Source organism: Grampus griseus (assembly GCF_964374135.1).
Source record: "Grampus griseus genome assembly, chromosome: 8".
NCBI lineage: Eukaryota > Metazoa > Chordata > Mammalia > Artiodactyla > Delphinidae > Grampus > Grampus griseus.
In genome coordinates this window covers 1,265,141-1,285,715 of record NC_139002.1, presented here as the reverse complement: position 1 = coordinate 1,285,715, position 20,575 = coordinate 1,265,141, and the positions used below count along the sequence as shown (strand labels likewise).

Genomic DNA, 20,575 nt, shown 5'->3' with positions numbered 1-20,575 from the left:
TAACAGCAGGTGCAGGTATTAAATCAATCTTCACGAACGCCCGCAAAGTAGATCTTAGAACCCCCATTTGACACAAGCGACCGAGGCCCGCGAGGCTCGGGTGCTCAGCGGCGGACCAAGGCACCGGCCCCAGGTCCGACTCCAGAGCTCAGCTCTGGAAAAAGAGCACCCGCTGGGACAGGTGAAGGCTCTCGCCGCAAACAGAGACTGTGGTAACTCAGGAACCCGAGGGAACCACTGAAGGGTCAGAGACCCGGCGGGTCACGCTGGCCTTTTCAAGGTGGTCCCGGAAGGGGTGTGGGGCCGGGTCGGGATGGAAGTGCTGGCGCCAGAAGGGCAAGAGGTGCCCCAAGCGCCAAGACGGGCCACAGCGAGGGCGCGGGTTGGACCGCAGCCTCGGGAAGCGGCGGGCGAGGCTAGGACGAGGGGCCGCCGCCACCAGAGGCTGGAGGTGGGGGAGGGGGGCACCTCCTGCCCTTCAGGGAGGATGGGCGCCCGGGGACGCCAGCCGCACCCCTGGGCCTCAAGTTCAGGAAGTCGGCCCGGCCCAACAAACAGACGCGCTGCCGAAGCCTCGGCACCTGCGGGGCTGTCCGCGCAGACCCGGAGGCAAGGCCGAGAAGCAGGAGCACAGAGCGGAAGGAGCCCGCGGAGAAGCGCCAACGCCGCTGCCCGGCGCGACCCCTCCCCAGCACCCCCCGCAGCCCGCAGGCCCCGGCCGCGTCCTCACCTGGACTGAGGTCCAGCGGGCACCAGGGCTGCAGGGCGCTCGCCAGGTCCCGCCAAGCCGCCATGACCGCCGCTCGCCTCAACTTTCAAAGCTGCTCCGGCGCGCGCGCCGAGAAGACCCAGCGGGCTCAGGGGGACACGGGGTTCGCACCAACCAATTACCGCGCCCCGCCGGTCCGTCCGCTGGCCAATCAGCAGGGCCTTCCGCCGCATGCGCAAAGGGTGAGGCGGGCCCAAACCCACTCTCGCAGCCGAGGTCGGGGGTCGTTTTCAGCTTTTCCTCAGAACTGGGGGTCAAGAGCTAAATCTAATGTCCCGTCTCCCTAAAAGGGGACACTCTGAAGAGAATCTGAGGCAGTATACTTTTTTGTTGTAATTGTCACCTCTTTCCCCTGTCAAGCGGCATTTCTTGTGCGTGTCAAAGGGCCGCGTTTACCCATCAGACAGCATCGAAGGTGTACACATTCGAGTGTGGGTGGCGACCTACCGTTTACCGAACTAAATAAAGGAAAAGCAAAACAAGGCATTCAGAAAGGACATCTTTAGTTCTGAATTTTACGGGACATCTGGCCGGAGATCCGGAAGGAAGCCCTGGTCGCCATGTCAACTGCGGGAAAGCCGAGCGGCCCTCTCCCGGCGCGCATGCGCAGCGCGCACTCCGCCGGAGGCTCGGCGGCCTAGCAGGAGAGGCGTGGGCGTGCGCATGCGCGCGGCGAGTCCGGCGCGTCCGGCTGAGCGGCGGAAGCGGCGGGCGCTGCTCCCGGGCCGGGCGGCTGGCTGGCTGGTCGGCGCCGCAAGCACCGGCGGGCGGGTGCCTTGCGCCTGCTCTGCGCTGCCCTCGGAACCGCGCCGGCCCGGCGAGCGCGGGCGTCGGCGCCGCGTCCAGCCCTCCGGCCTTCCCAGGCCCGGCCGGCCCGGCGGGGACATGAGCTTCTTCGGCTTCGGGCAGAGCGTGGATGTGGACATCCTGCTGAACGATGCGGACAGCAGGAAGCGGGCCGAGCACAAGACGGAGGATGGGAAAAAGGACAAGTACTTCCTATTCTACGACGGGGAGACGGTGTCCGGGAAGGTGAGCCTGGCGCTCAAGAACCCCAACAAGCGGCTGGAGCACCAGGGCATCAAGGTCGAGTTCATCGGGCAGATTGGTGAGTGCAGGATCCACCCCACCCGGTCCCGCTCCTTGCCCCCGCGCCCCGGTCCCCAACCCTGTCCTCCACCCCAACCCTGACCCGACCCCTGACCCTTGACCCCTGACCTCGCCTCTGACCCCCCCCCACTCCCACTCACTAACCCCTGGTCCCTGACACGACCCCCGACCTTTGACCCTGCTCCCTAACCCTTGCTTCCTAACCCCCGCCCCCATTACTTCGACTCCGTATCCCCTTTCGCCGCCTAAGGCCGCGCAGCCTTGTTGCCCACCCGGGGTCCGGGCTCCTTTTTCCTGCCTTCGGTGCTGCTGGGCCCGCCCGCAGGTCGTGGCCACCGAGTCCCGCGGCCAGTCCACCCCTTTCTAGTACCTGTGTCCCGCCTGCCTCTCACATCCCACCTTCACCGGGAGCTGTTTGAGAAAGCAGCCCCGCGGGCTCCAGCGTCAGCCCTCTGTCCAGCCAGCCGGCGTCCCTTAGACTTCTTGATTAGAACCTAGCCTTCAGCAGACTCATCTTCTTAAAGAAATGATGCTCCTAAGACGCAAATTAAGTGGTCACAATTTCTCAAGGCTCTAACACTCTTCCAACATGAGTGTTAGCAGTTACAACTAGACAATAAAAGGCAGTAGCTGTACCGAATATCTGAGAGCTGCCAGTCAGCACGGGGTTGTTTCCAGTTCTCTTTGGACTCTGTGTTTATTAAAATTCGCAGGTGCTTCTGAAATAAATTGTCATTGTCATTCGTTCAGGGGTAGATTCACAGTAAATACCCATGTGGCCTGAAAAGACCTCTGGCAGAGAATTCATACCCCATACCAGGCTCTGCACATCTGGCCCTGTTTGGGGGGGGGGGGATTTCCTGTGAAAGCTCGTTGAATGCTCACTGTCATTCCCTGAGAGCCGTGCACAGAATCTTGCTCCCCTTTTACAGAGGCAGGAAATACTGGAGCCCTGGGAAAAGGCCGTGCGGCCTGCCTCTGCAGCCCAGTGCTCAGCCTGGAGTATTGGCTTCTGGTGTTTGAGAAAAGGAAATCAGGTTGAAGGCTGGCTGATCCTATAGGAACCTGTTTGTTGTTACTTTAAACCCAGAATACGAGTGGCCTGAAAGGGAGCTGAAGAGTGAGTTTCAGACCCTCTGCTCTCTTGCTTCCGGCTTGGATAGGGTTTCTCAACAGCAGTGCTGTCGACATTGTGGGCCTGATCATTCTTTGTTGTGGGTGAGTGTTTAACAGCCTCCTCGGCCTCTACCCGCCAGATACTAGAACCACAGGAATGTCTTATATCCGTGTAAGGTAAACTCACTCCTAGCAAAGAGCCACTGGGTAGACAGGATGAACCCACAGCATTCTGTGCTAGGCGTAAGATGTAAGAAGTGGAGAAGTCCTTGCCTACTTAGAATTAGTATTTTTACGTCGTAGCTTTAAGGTTATTGCTGGATTCTTTGGTTCTGCAATGCGAGTGCAGACAGGCATGTCTAGCCAGTGTCTGTACCATCATTCCAGGGGGTGACACCTCGCCAATACATGAAAGGTAACCAGAGTGTCCCCTGCCCCCCTGTGCCCCAGCAGTTGTGAAATGAGCTGTTCAGGGGGGACACTGGCAAGGCCTCCTTGCAGTCTGAATGAAAGGGAGTTGACAAGGTGCCGTCCCTGCCCTGCCTTCTTGTCTGTCTCCTGGCATCCCAGGACAGCAGCCCTGCTCAGATTTCTAAGAACCTTTTGTTGCTTCCATTGATAACTCTCCCTGGGCCCCTGAGCACTCTGGGCTGAGTCCACCCTTGGCTTTGGGGAAGCTGTACCCCTCTCTGAGCCTCAGCTTTCTCACCTGTAAGACAAGGATAATAACAGAATCACCTTGTTGAGATGTGTAGGGACCAGGCTTTGTGCGGAGTGTGGTGTATTTGTCTCCTGTACCTGAGAGGCTCTGTGAACTGACCTCAGGGCACTGGAGCGAGGCTGGTGAGTAAGTTCCCCATGGTTGTGGTCGTGTGGTTTTCTCCTTCGTTGCTTTCTTGATGCTGCATGAAGTGGGTGGAACTTCGGTCGGGCTCTAAGGTCTGGCTGTACGGATGACGCACAGGATGGTCCTACAGCTGGACTGCGGTAAGAACGGCGATGTCACTGTGCTCTGGACACCTTCCTCGTCGGTTTCACTCAGAACTTTTCTTCTTACAAACCATAGTCTCTTGGATTTGCTTCTTTTTTCCTTCTTTCTTTTCTTCCTTCCCTGCTTCCTGGGAAGAGTTTCTGGGAAGAGTTCCACAGCTTGAAAATGAAGTGATTTATGTATTTAACATTCCTATCCTTATGATTAATTTCTTTTTCCTGCTGATGAAAGTGTATGTGTCCGTGGGGCTTCCCTGGTGGCGCTGTGGTTGAGAGTCCGCCTGCCGATGCAGGGGACGCGGGTTCGTGCCCCGGTCCGGGAAGATTCCACATGCCGCAGAGCGGCTGGGCCCGTGAGCCATGGCTGCTGAGCCTGCGCGTCCGGAGCCTGTGCTCCGCAACGGGAAAGGCCGCAGCAGTGAGAGGCCCACGTACCACCAAAAAAAAAAAAAAAAAAAAAAGAAAGTGTATGTGTCCTTCTGTAGAAGGACAGCCTGGTGCGTGATTGAGGGTCAAGCAGAGGGTTACTTAGGTTAGATAAGGCTCCGTTTATAAGATGCGGACTTTGCAAGGGTCTCGTGAGGACTAGTAGAGATCATCAATGTACATGAAGTGCAGGGTTTGGCACTCATCGCAAATACTCATAATCCCTGTTAAGCTGGATCCATCCAGAAGTTTCCAGGGGCCGGACCTTTAAAACGTCAGCCCTGATTCCTCTGCCGACAGCCCACGGGACTGTTCACACCAGGCCAGCCTCCCTGCACTTCCTGCCCGGTGTGTTCTCCCAGCAGGCGCGCTCGCCCGAGGGAAAACCTGTGGAAGGGTCTCCCCGGAGTCCAGGCAGAGACAGCTGTCTGGTGATCGTTGCATCGGTCCTCTTCTGACCCCATTCCTCACAGCGGCCCAGCCCCTGCTCAGAAAAGCTCCTGTCTCGGTCTTGGTTTGGGAGGTGGGCAGGAAGGGGGGCCCTTCTGTCTGCTGGCCCTTCTCACACTGTCAGCTACTCTGGCAACCTCATCCACACCCCTCATTGCAGTGTCCTCTTAGACTCCGATGACTCCCAATCCTTTGTCCTCACTGGACTCTCCCCTGAGTTTCATGCTTGGGTTTCTAACCGTCTGCTAGAGTCCCCCGCTGGATACCCCTCAGGTCCCTCAAAGACACATCCAAACCAGAAACCTTTTTCTCTTCCTGCTCCAGCCCCAGCCCTGCTGCTTCTCCTGTTTTCTCCACTCTGGCCCGTCACCTGGGTCCATTCAGCCTCAGAAATCCGGGAGTCCTCGAGGCCCCTCCCTCCCCCTCCTACGCGTCCAACTGGCATCTCAGTTTGGGTCCTCTCCAGTACCCAGTACCCAGATACTCTAGGGTATCTCGAGTCTGTGCTTCCTCTCCGCTCTTGATGCTGCTAACTTTGATGCTTCTGTGTGTAGCAACCTGACTGGCCTTCCTGCCTTTGTTTGCCTTTTCTTTCAGTTCATCTTTTGTAAGAGTGGACTTTCTAAACGTCAGTGCTGACATGGTCAGTCACCTCCTTAAAATTCTTCTTGTTGACTCCCTGCCGGTTGAAGGGGAGAAGTCATTCAGCTCTTTCCCAAGCTGCCTCTGCCTTTCTCCGGCCGAGTCTCTGCGACCCTTCACTCCTGCCACGTGTGCTTTCCTCAAAGTATCATGTTCCTTTTAGAGGGGTCTTGGCCTCTTCCCTTTGTATATAAACATCCTTCTGCAAAGAATGGCCTTCCACCCAAGCTGTCACTCATTCTTAAAGCCCAGCAGGCATGACACCCGTCAGAAAGCTTTCCCTGACCTCCCCTGGCTGACTGAAGCCCTTCTTCCACCGTTATTCTAGAGGCCTTGTGATTTCTCCCTTAACATAAGGAGTTAAGAGTTGTCAGGCCCCCATTCAGTTCTGCACCGACAGCTCAGGTGTTGCCCCTGATTCATCCACCTGTTGTGTGCATTTTTCTGTCCTTCTCCTGAAGTTTTTGAGCCATGTTGGGATTCTTCCTGTGTCTACTGTGCACTTCCCAGCGGTTTGGTCTGTGTTCCAACAACACCAGCAAATGTGTGGTGAGGGCACCCCCCATGTCACTCGATGGCCCATGTTTTTAGAAGAACACAGTGTGGCACGTAAGGAGTATTGAGGGAAGTTCTGTAATTAGAAGATGGAGAGACCATTTTTTAGGTGGAATCATTGGGGGAACACTCGTGGAGGGTGTCAGGCCACCTTGCAGATGGATGGGGTTAAATAAACCAAAGGTAATTCGACAGTCACACTTGCAGAGGAGGGAGGACCTGAATACCCCTGCACTCCAAAGCCAGAGAGAGAACTTCTGGATTTTTTTTTTTTTTAATTTTTTAAAATAATGCCACTGGGTGAATCTAAACCCATCAGCCCCAGTCGAGCCTGTGCTGGTAAGACCCTGGAGGCCTTCTGTATTTTAATTCATGAAGCCATGAGTGCCAAGGGAGAGGCACACTGATTCTCACGTACTCACAGTCTGCTGCAGGGCCTGGAGCAGAGCGGCAGCTGGCTGGGCACGGGCAGCCCAGAGACGTTACTGCTCCCGCAGGCTTACCAGGCCCAGGAGGTCCAAGTGGACGTGGCGAGCGTGAATCTTGACCAGGTGGCCAGTCAGCAGACAGCAGCTGGGAAGAGCAGGCTGTTTGAAAGAGGTGTTTTTGCCCTGGTTGGCTTAGGTTTCTTCCAAGACCAGTGTGAAGCCTAGCCCAGCAGCGAGTCTCAGGACGCCTTTCACGGGATGACCCCGTGGGGCAGAGCTGTCTCACTTTCCTTCCAAAGTGGCAAATTCACTCCTCAGCCATTGGTGGCAAGTTTCGGTGAAAACATCCTGACTACAGAAGTCATTTCCTCCTGTTGGACGGAGACTGGGAAGTTACCTTAAGAAAGAACCGGTCAGTTCCTCCTTCTGGCTTGAAATGGCTGGTCCCTGTGGGCTTTGGAGGCTGGGGAGAACTCGGGGTAACTTGGGAAGAAAGAGGCAGTTGACAGTCTCTTTAGGGCAGACCTCCTGCTAGAACAGTCTTGGGTTTTCTGTTTTAATTTATGCAAGAGGAAACCAGACTTTCTGGCACGCAGTGAAGTACGGCTGCTATTTCTGCCCCTTTGCCCCACAATGTTTCCAGAAGCCTTGCAAATGGCTTATAAAGTATGCATTAAAAAGCCCAGTCAAGCCCCACTCAGACTATGCACTGGCCACTCTTTCACGATGTCTGGGGGGAGGCGGGGAAGCCCTGGGAGGACATGCTGCCAGGCAGGAAGGCCCTGTCCCCCCGGGGGGTCCCAGCCCAGCTTCTCTGCTGGGACCCCTGGTGCCAGCGATCTGAGTGCTCTGTGAACACTGTGGATCCTTCTCTGGTTTGTTTCTCATGTTGCCTCTGAGGCTGTGTGAGCACATTTGTGTGTTTTTCCATCCTTCTCTTCCCATCTTTCTCTTGACTCCGGGATTTCCCACTTAAAGTTCACAGACGCTGGGGCTTTGTTCCGCCTGCTTCTGTCCCCTGAAACTATGGCAGAATCCAGTGCTTGGGAACGGAGGCACCACTTTCCCCAGTTAAGGGGTCAGTGCCCATCAACAGAGACTCCAGTAGCAAAGGACCAGCAAGAGTGAGTGGACAGGCCTTTGTCACAGGCTGGCCACTGGCTCTGTTCCTACCTGGTCACTGCACTTCCTTACCTTGGTTGGGGGCACAGTTGTTGGATTTCAAAACGAGGGATGGCTGTTCGCCTTTCCCCAGCACCCCCTGCCCGGAAGGTTTGAACTGCCCTCCCCCTTTGGCGGCTTTGTGGGTCATCACTCCCTACCCAGAGCGCTGCCTGCTGCTTGATTCCACTTGGTGTTTGGAAGAGAAGGTGGATTGTTTGTAACGTAAGGTGGATCCAAGCGTAACTAGGTAGGAAATGAGCACAAACTATGCTCACAGGGTGCACTGGGTGTGCATACAGAAGCAGCAGCGCTGGCTGGGGACTGACCGCACTGCTGCTTCCTCTCGAGCTGGACACACCTTAGGAGCCCACTGCGCTTTCCGATGCCTCGCTGCCTGGGGAGAAGAGGCTCTGGGGGTGGCGCTGTCCGGGTCAGCGGACAGGGCAGCAAGGCCGAAAGCACCCCTGGAATCACGTTCCCCTCCCGAGCGTCCCCATGGCAGGCCTGGACACTGTGTTGGCTCTGGGAGGCAAGAGCTCTGGTTTCTTGAGCCCAAGAAGGCTTTGATCCTGGGGGGCTCAGACCTTTGCTGTCTGGGGTCCTCCCTAGCCCCGGATGCTCTGAGAGAGCTGGAGCATTGTGCTCCAGAGAGGCAGGCCAGGCCTGGCGGGCGGTTGTCCCAGGCATGCCTCCCTGTGGCCCTGTCTCTCCCCAGGCAGCCAACAGCAGAAGCGACGAGAGTACACTGCCTGCTGCCTGTCCTGCTGCAGGGTGCCCACGGGTGGTCCCTTGACTGTAACGTGGCCACACAGGGTCACAGTCGGTATTAAGTGTCCCTGCTGCACAGCCAGGGACTGGGGGTGCCAGGAAGCTGGGGACATAGGCCTTATCTCTAACGACCACGCCTGGAGCAAAAGTTAACACATAGCAGAGTACAAACAGGCATATATAACCTAGAACAAATAGGTGGCATGACTCATAATAAACAGCAGAAGTGTTTCCAGAGGAGGATGGGTGAAGAGCAGTGCTCCTCAGACTGTGGTCCCTGGACCAGCAGGAAGCATCTCTGGTAGTCTGTTAACAATGTCCATTCTCAGGCCCCACCCCAGACCCCCGGAATCAAAAACACTAGGGGTGGGGCCCAGCCGTCTGTGTGTTAACACAGCCCCCGGTGATTCTGATGTTCACAGAAGTCTGGGGACCCTGAACTTAGACGTGGGGCATTGTTACAGCCCCTCTGTCCCGTCGGCCACATGGACTCCTCTCTGAAGGGCAGAGGCAGCTAATACTTCTGGAGCATTTGCCGTCTCTTAAGTACCACTCCAAGTCCTTTACCTGCATCGCCTCGTCCCGTGCTCACAACACCTGGCGTGCGTTATGTCGCTACCCCCATTTTGCCAGGTCCTAGAAGTAGATGCGGTCCAGCGGGAGACCTGGGACCCTAGGCCAGTCACCGACCCCACTGTGTCTCAGTTTCCTTGTCGGTTAAATGGGTGATAGGGCTGTCCTAGCTATCTCACAAGGTGGTTATGAGGGTGATGTGACCGAATAACTATGAGTATGCTTTCCAAAGTTAGAAGTAGTTTTGAATGTGTTTTAGGAAATGTGGCGTTTTGATCGCGGTCCCCCTGCTGTGTCCCTCACGGGTGCTGCCCGGTGCCCTGGAGCAGGAGTATGTCGGGTTCTGGCTGTGCTCCAGGGACAGGGTCTCTACGCAGGGTGTTTGGAAGGGGCGGGAGAGGGCACCCAGGGTTCTGGGCTGCAGTGCAGGGGCAGGGCAGGAAGCGAGGGAGCCATAAACCAGACTGGAGGCTCTGTGTGTTGGCAGGAGGCTCCTGTAGCTGGGAGCCCCCTCGCCGGGCCACATAGCTCAGGGTCTGGTAGAAGTGGTCAATGCTCTCCCTGCAGAACTCTACTACGACCGTGGGAACCACCACGAGTTCGTGTCCCTGGTGAAGGACCTGGCCCGGCCCGGAGAGGTCACCCAGTCACAAGCCTTCGACTTTGAGTTCACCCACGTGGAGAAGCCCTATGAGTCCTACACTGGGCAGAACGTGAAGCTGCGGTAAGTGGCGCCCCCAGGGTGCCCCGTGTGGACGGACCCTGACTGTGTCCCGTTTCTGAGGCTCTGTGTGGCTGTAGGGAAGGTGTGCTGCGGGGGGGGTTGTGCAGTGGGCCTCCCTCCAGGAGGAGTGCTCCTGGCTTGTCTGTCCGTTTCTGGAGTGTCGGTATCCCCACCGTGGCCACTTTCGAGCCACTGACCCAGCGCCCCTGAGTGCAGAGTTGAGAGGTACGCACCTGCCCCTCGACAGCACACTGCTGCACAGGCACCAGACGTCACCACCACCACCCCCGGCCCAGGAGCAGAGAGGACTGTGACACACCAGAATAGCTAGGATATTACCTTTGTTCTTAATAGAATTCGAGTGCAGGTGTCTGTAATTTAATTTTAAATGTTGTGATTAACAGCTGATTCTGAAAGTTCCCGAAAGTTGGATACTCGGCTTTCACACACCCCTGGCTGGGCCTCAGGGCCACTGATCCTCGTCCGGCTCTGCACGAGATGGTGGCGGAGTCCTGAGCTCTGTCACTTGAGAAGCGGGTCATAGATTTGGGTTCTAATCCTAGACCCGTCCTCTCCATATTTTGGGACAATGAGGGAGTAAAACGTAACACAGTAGGACAAGTTTTAAAACATTAATACACACCTTTTAAGTACATGGGATTGTTTTCCTTGTTCCAGTCTTGGAAACTCTGCAGGGGGAGACTGATTCCATGGCCTCCGGGGTATGTGATGTCACTCTGCATGCCTGGCTCCAGGTCTTGGGTGTCACCTGAGGCCTGCATGTGGCATGGTGTGGGCTACTGCAAGCTCTCCCCTCTCCCGTCAGAAGAGGGGCTGCAGGCTCTCCTTTCCAGCCTGTGCAGAGAGGTCTAAGCACGGGTGCTGCCCCACTTCAGCAGCGTTGCGTGACTGCACTCAGAAGGGCAGCAACAGTGAGGAGTATCTAGTCAGCACTTAAGCTGGGCTTGGGGCCTATTGCTATTGAATTTGATGTTTTGCAGTGGACTTCTCATAAATGTTCTTATGTCAGAAAGAAAGGTGTTGAGAACAGTATGGTGCTTCTTCAAAATAGAATTACCGTATGATTCATCAATTCCACTTCTGTGTATAATCCCAAAGAAGTGAAAGCAAGGACTCAAACAGATTTATGTATACTCACATTTGTAGCAGCATTATTCACAATAGCCAAAAAGTGGATACAACCCAAGTGTCTATGAGTAGATGCGTGGATGAACAACATGTGTATCCACACAGTGGAATAGTATTTAGCCTTGAAAAGGGGGAGATTCCGACACCTGCTACGGCATGGATGAGCCTTGAGAACATTGTTCTCAGTGACATAAGCCAGATACAAAGAGACAAATACTGATTCCACTTCTGTAAGCAGTTAGATAGTCAAAATCATAGAGGTAGAAAGTAGAATGGTGGTTGCCAGGGGCTGGGGAAAGGGGCTGGGGAGTTAGTGGTTGATAGGGCAGAGTTTCAGTTGGGGAAGGTGAACACGTGGAGATGGACAGTGGTGACCGCTGCCCAGCACCTTGAGTGTACTTAATGCCACTGAACTGTGCCCGTAAAAATGGTTACATTGTGTTATATATATTGGAGGGGAGGAAAAAACTTTTCCCTCCACCATGTCAGGTTCATTGGCGCGGGCTCTGCAAATCGGACGGATGGAAGACAGATTGGCCAGAGGCAAGCAAGCAGGTGTATTCCCGTGTTCATTGTGCTCCCACCTGAGCTCTGCCCGGTGACTGAGGGGCAGTTGAACTTGGGCTTATGCAGCATCTTAACAGAGAAGTGAAGAGGCAGAGAAGGGGCCCTGCGGCTCGAGCTATGGGAAGCACGGGGAGAGGCTTGCTTTGGTGAGGAGCGCTCTGTGGGCAGCACCCCCAGCAGCTCCCAGGCTGTGCAGCCTCTCCTGGTGGAGAGGGCCCCGGAGTCTGTCTTGTGTGCACTGTTTCCCTGTTGCTTTCAGCTCAATAGAACCCTCGTGCCAGAGTGGCATGTTTTGGGGTGCATGCTCTGCACCCTGTATTTTGTATTTTATCACAATGAAAGAAAAGTGTTACTGTCTAAATTAGACAAAGACTTCCGGATTCATGCTGAGAAAGGAGGTAAAATCGGGAACATTAGTTAATGGAAGATGTAAGTTCCAGATTAAGGGCTTGTGTCTTATTACAGGCAGAGGGGAAACATGAAAAGATTATTTTGGACTCCTTTTCCTTTGTTTTTAGGCAGGGCGGTGGTTCTGTTAGAAGATTGAAGTCACTATGTCATATTTGATGGGTGGGTGGAGTGTTGGGTCAAGGCTGTGGGAAGGTTTGTGTGAGGTCCTGAGTTTTCCTTTAGTGGACGCCATGGGAACAGGCAGAAAACAAGGAATTTAATAGACGCCAGCAGAATTGACCATTGAGTGGAGATGCAGACATAGGGCCATCAGGAGGAGGAGATGACCTGTGAGGCGATTCATCCAGTTCCAGGGAGGAGTTTGAAGCACTGGCAGAACAGACAATTGGAAATCAAGCCTGTCGCTCAGGACAGAGGAATGCACTGTCGGAAATCACCTGCTCAGAGGTGGTAACTGATAGGTTTTTCCAGGAGGGGAGCTGTGGGAGAGGAGAGCCCGGGACCTACTGGGACTCTTGGGGACCCTACTGGGACTCTTGGGGACCCTACTGGGACTCTTGGGGACGGAGGAGGAGTGGGGTGATGCTTGAATGAGAAGGGAGTGTTTTACGCTCTAATGCAGAGCTGATGCCAAAAAAAAAAGCCCCTGGACTTGGCAGCTGTGAGCCCTGTGCTCCCTTTGGGAGGGCAGCTCCTGTTGGGTGGTAGAGACGGAAGCTGGGGCGAGGCGTAGGGCCTGGGGACGAAGCTGCAGGGTTAGAACAGGACCCCCGGACAGCTGTTTCTGAGGAAAGGTGGAGTGTGGGCCCTGGGGAGTGTCCTGGGGATTGATGGCTTTGGGACTTTTTATAAACTCAGGAAGAAGCTTTAGCTGGAGAGAGATTGGATGTGTTGAGAAAGTTGGGAAGTTGAAGCATCAGGATGCCAGACAGTAGTTCTCTACCAAGGGTCCTGTGTTAGAATCATTGTGGGGGGGGGCTTTAAAAAGTATAGATCCCCATGTCCCTCTCCAGAGCAGTTATGTGGCAGATGCGCCCCGGGGTGAGTCCCCTGCGCCTCCAGACTGCTGGCGCAGGGGAGGCGCTCGAGCAGCTGGAAGCTTTGTGGAGCCTTCCCTTCTACACTGCTGCCAGGCCCCGCTCCACAGGGCGTGGGGGCTTGAGGGCCTGAGCCGTAGGGCAGGCTGGAGCCACGTCTGGGGCTGCATGGAGGGAGCAGGAAGGAGAGGGTAGCCGGGGGGTGGTGAGGCTGCAGAGGAGGGCCACCAAGGTCCCCACCAAGGCCTACCGTCCCAGCGTTGTTAGAGGGCCGCACAGAGTTAAGGGGACGAGGGGTGCGGGGGGCGCCACAATGAAGGGCTGGCTGGCGGTCAGGCATGGCTCACTGCCTTTCAGCGCTGTGTCTTTCCCTCTTTCTAACGTGTCCCAGGACCCTAGGCTTAGCCGGAGACCATCCTTGTTCAGACCTGGGGCTCTCCCACCTCTGTTGCTTTAGTTCTAAGGCCTGCTCCTCCTGAAGGCACCCCTCTCTCCCCACAGCACTTGATTCCTGCCTTTGAATGGACACTTTCCATGTGTTCTAATTTTTCTGTTGATCTGCCCATCTCCCCCAGGGGACGATGAGTCCCTGTGAGACTCCATCTTATCCGTCCTAGGCCCGGCAATAAACATGCGCGATGCATCGCTGACCTGATTTCTCCATTATCTTATTCCTGTTGTTTAACTGTGAGGGACTTGAAAAATGCTCTTTGATCGAATATTGTTAAATAAACAGCATGCAAACATGAGTATGCGATCCCTGTGCCCGAAGAGCCGGGAGTTAGTTGAAGAAATGGAAGCTGTACACGGTGCCTGGCAGGTGGCAGCGAGGCTGCTCTTGAGGTACAGAGAGAGGCGTCACCTCTTACCTCGGAGCTCAGGCTTAGAGGAGGGTTGGGGAAAGGACTTTGATCTCCCTGGAATTGTAATTGCAGGATTTTGTGTCTCAGTGCATTTTCCTGGGAAGGGGGTACCCAGCGGTGAATTCTCAGAGCAGTCAGAGCCCCAGGGGGTGACCTCTACCAGGGGTCCTCTGTGGGGTGGGCTCCGGAGGCTGGGAGTGGCCCTTCACCGCACGTCTGCGTCCCTCAGGTATTTCCTTCGCGCTACCATCAGCCGCCGCCTCAACGATGTTGTCAAGGAGATGGACATCGTGGTCCACACGCTGAGCACGTACCCGGAGCTGAACTCCTCCATCAAGATGGAGGTTGGGATCGAGGACTGTCTGCACATCGAGTTTGAGTACAACAAATCCAAGTGAGTGTCGGGCCCGGCTGGTTGGTGGTGACCTGCGGGGGCGGCCACAGAAATAACGCGGTGGATGTGTGTGCAGGCCGGCCGAGGTCACGGGTCAGGAAAGAGCTGCATCTCACTGCAGCTGAACTGTACTAACTTAAGAGGGCAAACTTCAGTTAAACATCCTATGAGGTCTTTCAAAGTCAAGCGAAACTAACTTTAAAGTATTTGTTTTGGATTCTAGGTACATCTGTTTCCTTCTACTGATGAGATTAACCTCAGAATACCATTCTATTATCATTTGTATCCTGTATACAGTGAGTCTTTAGAAACCAAAGTGAGGAAAGCCAAGTTGACTGCTTCCTCCTTGAATTAAAATGAATTGTAACAAAGAATATCTGATGCCTTTTTATAAAGGTCTTTAAGTAATTTTATTTTAACTGGCCATATATGTTTTAAACTGTGCCTGCTATTACAACATCCAAATACGTAAGTGCTTGTAAATCACAAAACTTGCTGACAGTTCAAAAATGTACTGCAAGCAGCTCTCTTTTTAATATGATACATTCCTGAAAATGTTCGAGAATCAAATATGCAAAAGTAAACGTGTCTTCTATTCACAGAGAACTAACCCTCCCCCCTGCAAGTCTCTAATGAGGCTTCTCCCCGTGGGGAGGCCTCACCTCAGACCCGCTGGCCTCCAGAGGCTCGGAGGGTGGAGGCCTGAGCAGCGGCTCTCCCGTGAAGGGCTGGGAACACACGTGCTTCCCAGGACAGGGGGAGGGAAGGCCGTTTCCCGCCTGGCCTGGCCTGGTGCTGAGCGTGGCCCCGATGGGCCCCTACAGGACAGGCAGGGCGAGTCTGGAGCAGGCCCCTGTGCTTCCTCCTCATGGTCTTGGGTCTCACGGGCCCTCCTGAGACAGAGGCCCCCAAAGTGCCTGCCCACCAGCGCCCCAGCCTCCTAGTGAAGGGTGTGCCACCTCGAAGGCGCTCAAGCAGCCGCAGCCAGCAGTGCAGTCAAGACCAAGGTGAGCGTGAGACAGGCGTGTCACAGGCTGGACGGGCTGGACCGGGTCCTGCCCTTGCAGAGCAGGCTGCCCTGTGAGTGCCAGGCCGTCTGAACAGACAGGAAGAGCCCGGACCTTAGGACAGCGTCCCGTTCTGCCACTAAGGACTTAGGCTCAGGTTAGCAGGTACTAAGACTTCTGTACCTGGGGTTTCTCATCTGAAAAATGAGGGGTTTGGTCAGGTCAGTGGAAAGGTGCTGTGAAGGAGGAGCGGGGCCCGGGTATCACACGCGGCTCCTTTGTGTTTCTTGTGTGTAAGATTTCATTTAGAACAAAGGAACGTTCAATCTTTAAACGTTTGAATGCCCAGAGAATCTGTGCTCTGAGCATTCCTTCTAACGCGCTGCAAGCAGCAGAGTTCTGCTCTCCTCAGTCCTTGTGCATCCGCCATCTCCCCAGGCAGGCTGAAGGCAGAAAGGTGGCGTGAAGTGGTGGGGAGACCCCAGACCTGCAGGTTGGGAACCTGGGTCCACACCCGCGTCTGCCCCTCCTCGGATCCCACCACGTCATCTGTCTTCTTTGCACTCCCTAGGGCTCCTCCCCTGTGATCCGGGAGCTCGAATCCTCAGGTCCCCCGTCCTGAGCTTCAGGTTGAAGGTTTGCTTTCTGCGGCCACACCTGGTACAGAGCAGCCCTGCTGCCGGCTGGCCCCGGGGGAAAAGCCCAGTTCCTGGAAGCGGGAGGAAGAGCCGGGACCTGGTCCCCACACTTGCGGGTCAGCCTCTCACACCAGAGCCTCTAAAACACATGCACTCGTTAAAGCGCTGAGCAGAGGGTGACGGAACCATGCTCTGAGGCGCAGGTGGGACAGCAGAGGGGAAGTGACGCAGGTTCAAGTGTAGAAGGTCGTTGGGACTCGCCCTGCGGGGCAGCTTGGGGGGCAGCGCCCTCTCCTGGAACCAGGAGGCCTGTCACGTGCGGGGGCCGCACCTCTCACCTTCCTCTCCGCAGGTACCACTTGAAAGATGTCATTGTGGGGAAGATCTACTTCCTGCTGGTGAGGATCAAGATCAAGCACATGGAGATAGACATCATCAAGCGGGAAACGACAGGCACGGGCCCCAATGTGTACCACGAGAACGACACCATTGCCAAGTACGAGATCATGGACGGCGCGCCCGTGAGAGGTGAGCTCCGGCCCCATGGCCTCGGCCTAGCCCCAGTGTTGGAGGGGCTTCAGGGATCATCCTGTCAAAGTTAGGGGGCCTGGTAGCCCGTAATTTCTTAATCTCTAACTGTGCACTGTGGGTCCCGAGAAGGAGGAGAAGGAGGCTGGGGGTGTGGAGCTCAGGCCCCGCTCACCTTCACCCAGCAGACGTCCGAGTGGACCTCGTTTATAGACTGAGCTTGTACTGCAGTTTAAATCTCAAGAGTTATGTCTTAAAAAAAATCAAAAGACGTTTGAAAAACACCAGTTTAGCAGATACAGTTTGAACACTCTGTTTACACTTTCTTATTGACATTCTGAATTTCTTTGCTGCGGGGGGGATGGGCAAGAGATTAAAGCAGAATCCTCATTTCTGTTACTTAGTTCCTGCTCAGGTAAAACGAGTCATGCTCTGAATTCATTCGCTAAGTCCACACACCCTGACGGACACTTCTAGTGCTGCACACAGTGCCGGCGTGACCTCTGGGATGAGGGGAGCTGAGAGCTGGGTGGGAAGTTGTGTGATTGTTAGGAGGAGCAGTCGTGTACATTCTTTGTTGGCTCTGCAGCAGCTGATGATGAAGTGTTTTCACGTAGCAGTGCTTGGCGCTGCTGAGGTTTCATTCAGTTTTTTCCCAGTCTGCTCCACGTGGAAGGAGGGGTGTCATAGCTTTCTCAGGCCCTCGGGCGTCACGAGCGGGGTCCTCGGGGCAGGGCTGAGCCATCCTGCCTGCTTGTTCCATGTTTCCCCATCCGAGCAGCTGGGCTGAGCTCACCCTCCCAGTGGCACTGACAGGACACCGAGATGAGCACAGAACAGTGCGAAGTGAAACAGGGTTCGTGTTTGGCTTTAGGCTGCACTGTAGGTTTGGACTTTCTCAGCAGAATTCTGCCCTGATTTTGTTCCACTTATCTTAGGAGAGGCACAGTGTTAGAGCTGGAAGTGATCTAAAATATTATGTAGCCTGATATCATAATTTTCCCCATGAGAAAATGAAAGTCCACGGAAAGCACCAGACTTACTCAGAGTCATACCTCGGGTCAGTGGAGAGAACTGGGTCCAGAGAGAAGCTTTTCTGTTTTCCAGACCACCACACCCTGCCAACTCGACTTAGAGGGGAGGCGTACGGGGTGGGGGCTATGCTAATTGGGATGGAGGGAGGTGGCATCAGAATTACTGGGTGACGTGGTGGGTTAGCTGGGGTTTGACAATGGCTCTTAAACCCAACAACTATACACACTAAATGAGTCAGAAGATGCTTACCTAGCATTCTTGTGCTGTTCACACTCACCAGGCAGCGGCAGGCGCCTCCCCGAAGGCAGAAGCGTTAGCCTGGGTGTCCAACCCCCCCCTCAGGCAGCCCCTCCACCGCGGTGTAAGGTGGGGCCCCCCTGCCCTCGCCCTGACTCCCGCCTGGCCCTTGCAGGAGAGTCCATCCCCATCCGCCTCTTCCTGGCGGGCTACGAGCTCACGCCCACCATGCGGGACATCAACAAGAAGTTCTCTGTGCGCTACTACCTCAACCTGGTGCTGATTGATGAGGAGGAGCGGCGCTACTTCAAGCAGCAGGTGAGCTGGCCGCCCCCAGAGCCCCGGCCGCCCAGACAGAATCAGAGGGCATCGTCCCCGCCCAGGGCAAGCAGACGGGATGGGGATGGGGGGTGAGCTGGTTAGTCTCTGTGCCACTTAGTTTACCCCGAGCCCCACAGCAAGGACGGGGGTTCCCAGTTGACGCCCAGAGTCTGCTTTCTCGGGCCCAGCCCCTGCGGCTGCTCTGCCCTCCCGGCCACACCGTCAGCAGGCACCTGGGGCCCAGAGGTGTGGACGGCTGCTGTCATTGGTGAGATATGAGCGGAGGCTTTTGCCTAAGATTCCCGGGAGAAGGCAGAGCCTCTGGGACCCTCCCCAGGCCTCCCTCTCATGTGTCGCCTGCCCCCCCCACCCCCGCCTGCCCATCCTGCAGGAAGTGGTGCTGTGGCGGAAGGGTGACATCGTTCGGAAGAGCATGTCCCACCAGGCAGCCATCGCCTCGCAGCGCTTCGAGGGCACGGCCCCCCTGGGGGAGGCGCGGAACCCTGGCCAGCTGTCCGACGGCAGCAGCAGACAGTAGGCCTGGGGCCAGGAAGCTGCTGGGCTCCCACCCCGGCTCCAGGCCCACAGGCACCAGCAGCCGGGGCAGCAAGATGCTCAGCTGACCCGCTACTCGCAACCTGAAAACAAATCATGTTCTTGATGTAAATTCTTTTTCCTGAAGAACCTAAGGGGTTGGGGTTGGGAGGGAGTGTCTCTGGGACGCTGTGGCTGATGGGAACGTAGGGAGAGGGGGCGTCCCGGGGAGAGCCGGCTGCGGGGCTGCCTGGGCCGCGGGAGCACAGCGCGGCTGGGCTCTGAGCCTCCCGGGACAGGAGCTGGGGGCTGGGGGTGCGTCCCACGGGTGGTCCTGTCTCACACTCCCCTCCCCCGTCCCTTAGCGAGTGGCAGAGGGTGTGGCGCCCGCCCCGCTCTAACTGGCGGTGAGGGTTCAAGACCAGGAAGCTGCCTCCTTGGGAGTCTCGAATGTGGTGCTTTGGAGCCTCCACAAGCCACCCTCCTTCTGGCCCTTCTCTCACCGCTGGGACCGGGCACCTCCCAGGGACTCTGGTCAGTCATGTCCTGGATGGAACGGGAGCTTGTGGTAGGGGCTTTGGCTGATGTCCCTGGGCACAAAGACATCTGTGTCACCCGTGGATGGCAACCGGGTGGACCTCGGCGGCTGTGCCTGGTGCGGGCAACCCTGAGGGCCAGAGGTCCTCAGCCCCGGGCCCTGAACGAGGACATCTTTCCCCCGAGGAGAGGTCCGGGAAGGGCCTGTTCTCTCCGCCTCCCCGGGAGTGGACCCTCTTGGCTCCCTGCTGCTCATCTCACTCCTGGGAACCGGCACTTGTTCTCACACGTAGAAGCTTTGTGCTCACCCTGCGAGCTGGGGGGAAGGGGAGGGCCTCCTGAGCCGCCATCCTCCCCACCAGCCGGCTGACCAGAGCTTAGGACCGTTGGTGTTCTGTGTATGTGGACGCTCTCATCATGCTAGAGAGGGTCTCCTGCTGTTGCACTGCACCGCGCCTGTCCTGTTAAGGGTGTACATGTCCTTCCTGTCTCCTGTTGGCCTCTCTTCCCTTCTAGAAAGACCAAGCAGACCCCCATGGCCAGCAGGTACAATAGTTGGTGGTCTGAGTTCTCTGTCATTTGGGAAGCAGAGGGGTTGGTTCTTGTGTCATCTTTCAGTTAGTGTGGAAAACGGGGACCCGTCTCTTCCTCGGAAATTGGTGCAGCGGTAGGCCTCGGACTGGGCAGGGCTCACGGATCAGAGCTGAGATGGGAGGGAAGGGCGTTTGGGGTGACGCTCGAGGTGGACTGGGGGCAGAAGAACCAAGCAAGGGAAGCTGGTTCCCCCAGGCTGGACCCCGGGTTCAGGTGTGAAGGACAGTCCCCGTGGGGACAGGACCACCTGTGCGACTGCCCCTGGATTATCAGGGTTGGGGGCCTAAGCGTGGGAGAGGCAGCTCCTGTGTCCCTCGCCTTCTCCGGAGCGTGAGCTGGGGCTCTGGCGCATCCCACGACAGCTGGCCCCTTAACTACTAGGTACCTGCCGATCCCTCTGCCTTCCAGCCGACCACAGATTCACTTCCCAACCTTCCCGACACCTGAAGCCTGTCTCCTGAGAGAACTAGAGGTAGAATTTGCTTCTGTCCTCTCGGGAGCTTCTGTTCTTTCCCCTGCCCCATTCTCTGCCACTTTGTGCGTCGGGGAAGGGGAGGCCCATCCCTGGGACCCTGGCAGAGCATAGGGACTGAACCAAGCAGTGCGGCCTGGGGTTGAGCAGCTGCGGTGTTTACAAGTTTCTCAACGTGTGTCTTTTCAATGGCTGTTTTAAACAAAGCAGTCTGTTTCAGCTCTCTCCCTGATTAAAGCAAGCCCCTGGGCTCGGAGGCATCATGCCCACGGTCCACCAGACTCTGTGGTCTCTTCTTACTGCCCTGCCGCACACAAGGGGAGACGCCCCGCCCTGACCCACGACACCTGCCCTCCTGGTGTCTGTGGCCCCTGGTGAACAATGACACCCACTCTATTAATGCCTGTTTTAGACAAGCCCATGGCTGAGAAAGGCATTCTGGTTTTACTCCAGTCTGGCAACTTGTCCTGAAACTGCTGGTTTTACCCACTCTGGGACCAGATACTTCAGGGGTGGGTTAAGGAAGGCTGGTGTAG

At 56.1% G+C, this 20,575-nt stretch overlaps 2 protein-coding genes across 2 annotated transcripts in view; one reads left to right on the top strand and one right to left on the bottom strand.

The window, feature by feature from the left end:
- Positions 1-854, bottom strand: part of NCAPD3 (non-SMC condensin II complex subunit D3) — a 57,397-nt gene extending 56,543 nt beyond the window's left edge. Inside the window, exon 1 of the mRNA XM_082661232.1 lies at positions 731-854. Within this exon, the coding sequence (XP_082517358.1) occupies positions 731-794 (64 nt within the window). The 5' untranslated portion in view covers positions 795-854. The remainder of the gene's footprint in view (positions 1-730) is intronic.
- Positions 855-1,464: 610 nt separating this feature from the next.
- VPS26B (VPS26 retromer complex component B) lies at positions 1,465-20,562 on the top strand. The gene is made up of 6 exons (XM_082659704.1): positions 1,465-1,877; positions 9,559-9,715; positions 13,972-14,136; positions 16,134-16,309; positions 17,757-17,899; positions 18,294-20,562. Exons 1-6 carry the CDS (start codon positions 1,655-1,657, stop codon positions 18,438-18,440), a joined length of 1,011 nt encoding a protein of 336 aa, XP_082515830.1. The 5' UTR covers positions 1,465-1,654; the 3' UTR covers positions 18,441-20,562.
- The last annotated feature ends 13 nt before the right edge of the window (positions 20,563-20,575 follow it).

Coding starts and splice junctions, on each gene's coding strand:
- VPS26B (XM_082659704.1), top strand. CDS start 1,655: ATGAGCTTCTTCGGCTTCGGGCAGAGCGTGGATGTGGACATCCTGCTG. Junction 14,137..16,133: donor TTTGAGTACAACAAATCCAA/GTGAGTGTCGGG, acceptor TCCTCTCCGCAG/GTACCACTTGAAAGATGTCA. Junction 17,900..18,293: donor GGCGCTACTTCAAGCAGCAG/GTGAGCTGGCCG, acceptor CCCATCCTGCAG/GAAGTGGTGCTGTGGCGGAA.